We start from the raw sequence: 10,010 nt of genomic DNA on the forward strand, positions 1-10,010 counted from the left end.
CCTGAATTATGGTCAGATCCATCATTTCTACTAAAGAGCAGTTCTTGTTGAGGGTAATCGGCTTGATTCAACACTTCAGGGTGATCATTTGAAAAGATTGTCTGCTTATGTTAGACATTTCTCCCTTTTGTTTGCATGTAATGGTCTGTTTGACTTATTTGACTTTCTCAGTAGCACCTCAGATATCTCAGTATCTCTAAGGAATTTTTAGGATTGCTCAATTTTTTTTTGTTCAGTCACGATCAGTTGCAAATGAGGCTCCTTATTATCCTCAGCCCTGCTTAGGGCTATACGGAAACAACAACAAGTCAGCTGCATTCAAGGCGTCGTGATATTTGTTAACAGATTGGCTTCCTCAATGTTTTAGTATTTCTGTTATTCGATCCAGATGACCATATGGACCGTGGTAAGATCTATCCCCAAAACATCTTGTCTCATAATAGGCTGGCAGTAAAGCAGTGCAACAGCAACTTTCAAAACAAGTAGAATTTGTATCAAAAGCAGTAAATTGTCTTGCCTTGTCTAGCTTTTCTTGCCTTGTTGCGTATTAAACAAGCCTGTAGTTTGCCGTACGTGAACGTAAGGCTTTTTCTTTTGTTCCTTTTCAGCCTTCAGCTGCATCATTGTATACTCAATGGTTGCCCCCCCCCCCCCACCCTATCTCCTTCAATCTTCACCTGTTAAATTAAACAGATCTTTTCTGTGCAAGCTTATGCAAGTGCTACTGATGTACACTGAGGGCTTTGATCACATGTCAGATAAAAGTTCTCTGTTTCTTTGCTTGAGGGAGTTCTGCACGGTTTTAAATGGTATCAAACATGAACCGTAAGCTCTTAGTGTTACGGCCAACAACTCAACACGTTTTGTGCTCTCTTAAATACCAGACTGGTTATGATTGGCTCAGTTAAGCACCAGATATGATACTGCTCTGTATGGTCACTGCATATTGTTTTTGCAACTGTCACATTCTCTCATCTTAGTTGCTGTCTCTAATAAAGCATTAGTAATATTTATTCAGTTCTGGATTGGACTGCATCTATGTGACACATGTGATCATTTTCTCTCTTTTCTCCTCTGCCTTTTCTGAATAATATATATTTTGCTCTTTGAAGTGTGTGCTATCTTTTTGCTGTATTGCTCTGCTGCCTGGATGGAAGAGCTTCATGTTTATCAGCTCTCTCAGGGCAATGTGGCTGTGTATGCTTGGCTGCTGATAATCATCCCTGGCAGTGCTCTTTCATTTCATTACCTCTATACTGATGATGAAGATGTCTTGTCGCACTATTTAAGGCTGGACTGTACTTGAGTCTGTCATTCCATATATTTACTCTGTATGAAACTCACAATGTTGAATTTATTAACTCAAAAGCCACATTATGTGCTTCCTCTGCCGCTTTCTTGTGAAACTGTATCATTTTCCCCGCCTTCCAAACAGAGATGAAACGATGGTTAATGCATGCTGACAAACATTCATTCACTTTAATGTCTTCCGGCATTTTACTCTGACTATGTTGTGTGGTGGACTGGCTGTTTATTTCAATGTGTGTATGTCTGAAACTGCATGTGCCTGTCAGTGACTGAGCCTTGCCACAGTGTCAGAAAGGGCTCCTGTGGGGTTGGGCAGGGTTTGCCGTGGGAGTGGGGGGTCCTTCCTTTCCCTTTTGCTTTTCCGTCCTTGTCTCCCTGACATCATGTTTCCTAAAAAAAAAAAAAAAAAATGCACCTGCACAATGCACCTCCTCCCACCAGAGCACTGACACACTCCCTTCCATCTGTCTTTTCCTACCCAGAATTCCCTAACAACCCGCCACCTCGGGGCCATGGGATCCCGCAGGAGCAGCACAATACAGGTGCCGCCATCGGGGGTGCTGTGGGGGGAGTTGCCCTGTTGGGCGTGGCGGCTATACTGCTCTTCGTATTCCTGCGCCGCCGTCAGCGCACCTTCAAGGGAGACTACAGCACCAAGAAGCATGTGTTTGGAAATGGGTACAGCAAGGCAGGTGGCCTGCCAGCCCACCCCCCCATCCCCAAGAACCTGCAGTACCCTGACGACTCAGACGATGAGAAGAAACCCGCCCAGATTGGCAGCACTGGAGGGTTTGAGGCAAGCGAGCGCAATTTTGATGCAGAATCAGAGGACCTGAAGAGGCCCTATTTCACTGTGGATGAAGGAGAGAGCCGAGAATACGATGAGCGGACTCTGGCTTTCCAGTACGACCCTGAACCTGAAATAGCCGACGATATGATCTCTCAAACCGACGGCTCTGTCATTTCTAAGAAAGAGTGGTATGTGTAGTGGCATGCAACGACCAAACCAAACAACCTTTTGTCCCCCACATGCATTCCACCTCACCCTTCACCTCCATCCTCCCCACCTTCCCATGCGTCAGACTGCACCGTCACACATCCCTGTTCCCTCCTCACTCCCCCGCATCAGACCCCATCCAACTAATCTCAATTAGAAAATCAATCGTCTGTTTAAAGTGCAAGAAATATCAACTTCTCAACATGTCAGCATCGGTATCAGTTCCATCAGGTGAATGAGCAAAGAATATAAACGAAGGTATGTTAAATGACTTGTTATGGCTGATCTACAAGGCCACAAAGGTGATTGGTTAAAACTGGTGTGTTCTTCTTTTTTTCATGTTATAAATGTATTAAATGTATTAAAAGAAAAAAAAACAGGTTGAGGTTTTGCTGAGCACATTTGTGAAAGTCCTACACTGGATGTATGATTTGTTTTGTTTTCCTCTCCATTAGCATTGCAGTTTTTTTATTTTTATATTTTCTTTTGTATGATTTTTGAGTGACCTGAGGATCGAGACTTAAGTGTCTGATAATTAGTTCGAAGGGGAGTTCAAAGTGTTTGTAGTTGTTTGGTCAAATGTTTCAGAGAAATTAGAAGAAGAAAAAAAAAGCTGTACAGATCTGTAATCATTTCTCAAATTTTCAGTGGGGTTAACATCCATTCAGCTACTCATTTTTATATATTGACGGCATTGACAGCAGATGTGTTATTGCTGTTTTCCAAAGACATGCTTCGTATTTCTTGACCCCTTGTGTTTATGTGCGTGATTTGGGGAGTCAGCCTACTGAGCCACATGGACATGGCGGTAACAGATAAACATCCAGTGTTTTTAGATCTTCATTCTTGTTTAATCAGTGCCCTTATCAGTTAGAAAAATAGCAGGTGAGAGGAAGGGCTGCAGTTGTATCATAAATAATTTCTACTTTTCAGTGGGTGCATCAGAATTTTGTCCAAAAGACATTTGGTGAATCTGACAGGGAGATCTCTAATATTGCTCTGAAATGTCATGATTGTCACTTGACTTGAACAGTTTGACCTGTGTACACACTCTAAATCTTACCACTATACTGAAATGTGTGGGTTTTTCTTTTTTCTCTTGAGCTGCCATAATTACATTTTGTTCTGACCCCGTTTTATCAAATGGATGTCAGTGGAAGGTGTCAGAGGAATTTCTCCAATAATGACTGTCTCTCCACTTGTGTTCTGAAGAACTGGCTCACATCAACAGCATTTTCCACCAGGAGTCATCCATGGACACAAAGGACAGGATTTGGAGGGAAATGTACCCTAACAGAGAAACTATTTTGACACGTAAAGGGAATTGAGATTATAATGGTGGCCATGCTGTATAATAAGTCACCTGCTGCTTTGATGATTTTTTTGTTAATTTTTTACTTTCTAAATGAATTTCAGTCGCTTTAGGGGTTATTTTAAAGTAATGAATTGTCTTTTCCTTAATGTTGGCATCTCAATCTGCACACATGGATCCAATGACCCTCTCTGCAGACATTATATATTTATAGATATCTGTTTTTAAAATTGCTGTTAACAAGTGCCAGTGGATGCTAGCATAGAGAATTACTAATTCTCTCCTCAGCACTGAGATCCATTACACAATCAGCAAAATGTATTTGCTTCAAACAAAACAAGCTCAATGTGAAAAATTAGCGATAAGAGAAGCATTGCAGTAAATCTGTGGATGTAAACAACATATCTGACTGGCTCTGAACAATATAAATACTGTATTAAGCCTTATTTTATGCATGTTTTGTGTATGGGAGTGGAAGCGCATACGTTGCTGTTTTGTTTTCTATCAATTCCAGTGTGTTTGACCTCATTTGCAGCTCAAAAGATGATATTTTGTCAGTATTGTCAGTACTGACCGAGGTCTGAGTTAATGGGCACACAGTACCCATCAACAATACTGCAGTTAACACAAAAAAAAGCATTGAAATACGTATATAAATATACATATATTGATTAATAAAGATGGCTAAAAAAACATATCTGTGAGGGCAGATCTTACAGACGTGAATGTTCTACAGTCAATGCTTGTCTACTGTATGCTTTTAGATGAGCATGTTAATCATGAGCCTCAAACTCTATTGTATATTAAACACAAATTAGCATTTAAAAGTGGGAAATATCATATTCTTGTTAAAAGTCTGTTGATCTCAGTTTTAGTTCTGTTCAATTTCTTCTGGGTTATTGTCCTTTTCTATGGCCTTATTTCTGTTTTACTGAGTGATAGATGACTCAGAAGACTAAATGAAAAGCAGTGGGTTTGCCTCTGTCACTGTGCAAAAGCAGTTTTACAGTTTTATAGTCTTTATTTTGTGCTCACCGGCAGGGGGACTGCTTTGCTGTAACTTTTCAATTCTAAATCGTTTGCACCACAGCATATAAGACACAGAAGCATGTTTTTATATTTCATTCTTGCTTTCAGTGCCTATCAAAGTTAGGAGGCATGAGGTAGTCTAGGCAGTCACTTTCCCATCTTTCAAGTTTTCATGCGCAGAATATTATGCTAATTCTGAAATTCAGCATGGACTGCAAACCTCTTAGATTTCAGCCAAGTGATGGTTGTTTACTTGCAATGAATTTGTGTTAGTGTAGTGGGGATCAATCCCATCTCCAGCACTTTACTAACGCTACGTTTATACTTGATCTTTAAATTAAATAATCTATTTTAAGGTAATGATGGATAAATGATGACACGGCACTCGATATTGGCTTGAAAAAGTCCTAAAGATACCTAGTCGCTTAGTCGCATAATGACGACTTTTCTAAGCACAACAATTGAAACACAAATTCTATGAGAATATATTGAACTTGGAAGATCTGAATAAATCAACATTACCCCCATTTGAAAGCACAAAAGTGAAGTTTCATTTGACATTCTGCTTCATCCATGATGAAACCACTGCCACACTTGCTTCTTAGACATTTTGGAGGAAGAATATATTTCAGCTTGGAGTCAACATTCTGTACACTAGTAGATATCAACATTGTCTTCATGTTGTTGGGATATTTTGACCTTCTATTTTATGATACTGACTGTAACTTCATTCCATCCTAATCTACTTTTTGTATCCAGTATGTTCAACATTCCATTGTAAATATTGTACATAAGGTTGAGATTATAGTTGGGATTTATTTAGGGACATCTGTGTAGGAACCCTGTAATGCAAAACAAACGGTACCTATTTTGACTGCAAACATGGAGACTCGATGATGGATAGATTAAATTGATGCTATAGCTTTCTCCAAAGTCCCACCTAAAAATGCTCCTCCAGTACCTTTTAATGCTCACGCCAGTAGTGGTGACATGCAAAGGGTGATGCATACAGTTTGCCAATTTGATGTAACTGAAAGAAACTCAAAAGAGAGAAATTGTCTGTATGCAGCCATGTGAATGTATATTTCTGAGGGTGTTACAAATACAAAAAAAAAAAATCTCTTGTTCAATTGTGATGACCCAGTGAAGTAACTTGTATTTGTTTTAAGCATTAAATGAGTTCAATAGTCTACAATGTTCTGTCCAGTTCACTGATTGGATACGTGTGTGTGTTCTAATTGAATGTGGATAATGTCTGCAACACATTTCTTATCACTGTGTATTGATTTCGGTATTTGCAGCCTTTTTCCAGTAGCTTTTATCAATAATGTATCGTTGTCGCCTCATGCAGGTACATATTTAGATTCTTTTTTTCTTGTGTGCCTAAAGTGTAAGATACAAAAAGGTTGTTCTGCAAATAAAGTAGAATTAAAAAAAATACTGTGTTGGGACAATGTTTAAGGAATTCCGAATCATCTATAATTAACAAATCAGGAACCAGATGCATACACACAATACACACCATTTCCCCCACACAAACTAGTATTTGCATTGACACTGTTTGCACCTCAGGCGTCCTTGCATACAAACATTCATGGAGCAATTTAAGACTGATGCAAAGGAGAAATGGAGGGTGACAAAAAAATGAGACAGAATTTAACATAAAACCTCTCAAATTCACTCGAATAGTGTAATAGTAATATAATGATATGTATGATAGTCATTTTCTTCTGATATTGCTCTAATATACTCTAATTGTTGGGGGTATAAATAGCTGCAGCTGTGCATAATGAACAGCTGTGCATAAGGATGGTTGCTCTGGTGCTGTTGGAGGGGTTTCTTAATGCAATTTTAAAAGGAGAAAAAATATTTGCAGGTTGGCAAAAAACGATAGTTGGCTTTAAGGGTTCCAGTAACTGTTTAAGAAATCGGGCAACGCACCATCTGCACGTCTGTTTCTCTCCTGACCATCAGGCCAACCATCGCACTGTACAGGCTATAGGTTCATCTGTTGCAGATCAAGCAGGGGTTGCAGTCCTCCCATAGCTCTGAGACTGCCCTTCTGTGAGCTGATGCACTTTTTGCCTCCGAACATTTCTTTTTTTTAACCTCTGCAGAGCATTTTGCTCTGAACTTACAGAATTCTTACAGAAAACCTTTTTTTTCTTTACTGTGTCTCTTAACTGACACACTGTACTGTGTCTGTATTGTATTAGTTTTGCTTTGATTATCATGTCTATGAAGTTGTGGTGCAAGCTTTGTTTTTATATGCAGATGACTAACAAGGGAAGTGTCCACTCCCATTATTGGCCAAAACCAAAAATGGGAGTGGATATCAGCACATGTATAAATGTCCTATTGATTGAGATTTACAAAAGAGAACCGCACGTGCACACTCCTTTATTAACTGACACAAAAGAACATGTACATACTTTTCTGCCTTTGCAGCTTTAGTCATCAGACTACACAGTTTTATGCCTCCAGTCCCTGTAAAGCACAGTGTCCAAACCTGTTCTTAAACCTGAACATGATATTTGCCAACAAGTAGAACATATAAATAATATAAGATAATATTAAGAAGTGTTTAATAAGTCAATTAAAGCATGGAGGCGCCACCTCTTACCACCTTCACCTGTCCATTCAGCTTCTATCACTGAGAAAAAGCTCATGACACATTACCAGTTTTATGTGAAGCTAACACAGTTTCTATGAAAGGATACATACAGTACATAACATAAGTCTTTGATGGTTATCACTGTCTTTTGGTGTTTTTTTTTCTTTTAATTGGAAAGCAAAAACTCTCTGACAGATGTTGTTATCAAGTTCAAAGCTTAATGAAGCTGCTGTCATATGATGAGAGAGGCCCAGTATAGAGCCAGACAGATCTGCCTCAGACTGTGGGACTCAAGTGCCGACATCTGCACTGTGCGCATTAAGAACAGCCCTGAGTTTGCAGCTGTTGCCATCCATTTGCTAAAAGATGCCTTTGCTGCCCAAGGGGCTTTGATGGCTCATAGTCTTTTAACATGCATGTTCATCTAAATTTTTCTCTGCTTTACAGACCCCAAGAGTGGAATTCAACTACATTCCCTCTATCAAAGCACCTCTCCAATGAAATATGGCAGAATTTTTTGATGTGTCATAAATATGAAAGCAGTCAAGCAAATCAAAAAGTATGATCTTTTTTATTCAGGAGTCAGTTTCATTTTGTTCATGGAACTCTGGGTTAGATCTTGCACTTTTTGCCTGGCAGGAACCTTGCTGCTGCGAATTGTTGAGTCTACAAAAAAGAATCCATCCAATCAATTTCAGGAGTGCACACACACAGCCGATATTAGGAGTCATTACACTACAGAGATTGAATGGTTAATGGACATGGTGTATTTGCATAAGCAATTCATTGGGCTGGATGAAACAGGAGCATTTTACTCATTGATCAGTGCATTTTAGCTGCACTACTTGGCAGCTTTGAGGTCAGTTTGTGCACAGATCGATAAAAGAGAAAAATATCAGATTTATTTAAATTACTGGTTTATCTACCTGAGATCAACTGTATTCTCAATAAACTCTGCTGTGTAAGTCACAATATGAAATGTTTTCTCATTCAATATTCTCATTGTTGTCAGATGACCCTGTTAAGCTTCCTGTGTTGAAGACTGTAAAAAGGAAAAGTGCTGTGTTCTGTCGCTACATCTTGTTTATGCGTTTTTTTCTTCTTCTTTTTTTTTGATAAACAGATTGTTCATGGCTTTTAGAAATACACCGTGTTCTTTTATTGCTCTTTTTTTTACCTGTTTTCAAAGTGTACACTTTGAGGTTACATTGGGAATTTTCATAAAATGTGTTACTATCATGGATGCATTTAGATATTGGCTCTCAAATATTCCACCTTAATGCAGTGCACATATGTTAAAAGACAGAATGTCTTATTGTAAGAATGAGGAAGGGTAATGATTACATATACGAGGACAAGTACTGCAGCCTTCACACTGAGAAGCCTTCACATATAGTAACTTGACATTAACTGCTGTGAAACAAAGTCCAACATTTAATCTTTTTCCCCATTAAAATTTAGGCTAGCATGTTAGCATGCTATGTTCTTTGGTTGATCAGAATGTCACTACTTTTGCAGGTATTCTCGAAGTGCTGGATGAAAACTGTCCTTCTGGTTGTTGGTTCATTTCCCTCAATATGGCACATAACAGTGTGTTGTAAAGAACCGACCCTGCAAGCCCCAGAAGGGAAATATGAATCACGTGAGCGTTTCCACTTCAGAACAGATGTCTTTCTCGTGTACTTTGTCCTCATAGGGGTGAAATAGTGTGGGTGGATGGATCAGCTAAGTTCTAAGTTTTATGTGATGATTTCTGCGATCAAGACCAACATGCTCTCCGCCAAAAATACAACAACACTCTACTAGAACACTTTAGATTCTTCCTGGACGCCATTTTGCTGGTTGTCACGGTTACATAAAAACATGATTAGTTACACCATCACTTGATTAACATTAGGAATCAAAACTACTTGGTTAAGGTTAGAAAATGATTGTGATTAAGGCTAAAATACTTTATTTTTAAAACACAACCATCGCGTCGTGGACGCCATTTTTACCCTTCGCATGCTGTTGCTCTCCATCCACCAGTGGTTTCATATTCTTTTACCATAATTGTTTATAATGTCTGCCAGAATGTATAAATGTCACAAGGGCACGTTTTATGGTGAAGCACCTCTCATAGTTCTATGAAACAGAAGGTTGGTATCATTAAGCACTTTGAATTGCCTTGTGTACGAATTGTGCTCTACAAATAAGCTTGCCTTGCCATCACCATTTATACTGAGGTGGACCTGCACGTCTACCAGATTTCATGGCAATGGACCAAAGTCTGACCTACCCTGATAGGCAGGCAGACAGACAGCCCCATCCTTGAGGCAAAGCTGTTCATAGAATTAACTAAACAAATGTAATTTTTTTCTGCCACAACAGACTGTTAAACACATAATGTTGTTGTCCATAGAGACAGCATGTTTGATATCTTCCCATTTTCATCAGCATTTGCAAAATTAGTTTTGAATTGTTGGTTTGTTGCTGATAATCTTACCCACAGCTTCATTAAACAACCACATGACATGTCAAAATTAACAAACATACATGCATGGCTTAATGCTTCAGGTCAAGTGTAGCCTAAATGTTACTGTACTTTACTTTATGCCTTTTTACATTTAGCAGTAAGCAAGTGTATCCCCCAATTATCTTCCACACAGCAAGTACATCTGGATTATTGTAAATATAGCATTGTGACTTGATATTGAACATATTTTGATGGACTGACCATAAGCCTAACATTCAGTAATCAAACTATAAAC

The 10,010-nt window shown here is 38.9% G+C and overlaps 1 protein-coding gene across 1 annotated transcript in view; it reads left to right on the forward strand.

Moving 5' to 3' along the window:
- nectin1b (nectin cell adhesion molecule 1b) overlaps positions 1-5,841 on the forward strand; it is a 76,567-nt gene extending 70,726 nt beyond the window's left edge. Inside the window, exon 6 of the mRNA XM_072391985.1 lies at positions 1,791-5,841. Coding sequence (XP_072248086.1) covers positions 1,791-2,296 — 506 coding nt within the window. The 3' untranslated portion in view covers positions 2,297-5,841. The remainder of the gene's footprint in view (positions 1-1,790) is intronic.
- The last annotated feature ends 4,169 nt before the right edge of the window (positions 5,842-10,010 follow it).

This window comes from Leuresthes tenuis, unplaced genomic scaffold, assembly GCF_036924035.1.
Source record: "Leuresthes tenuis unplaced genomic scaffold, fLeuTen1.0.hap1 SCAF_9, whole genome shotgun sequence".
In the NCBI taxonomy this organism is placed as follows: domain Eukaryota; kingdom Metazoa; phylum Chordata; class Actinopteri; order Atheriniformes; family Atherinopsidae; genus Leuresthes; species Leuresthes tenuis.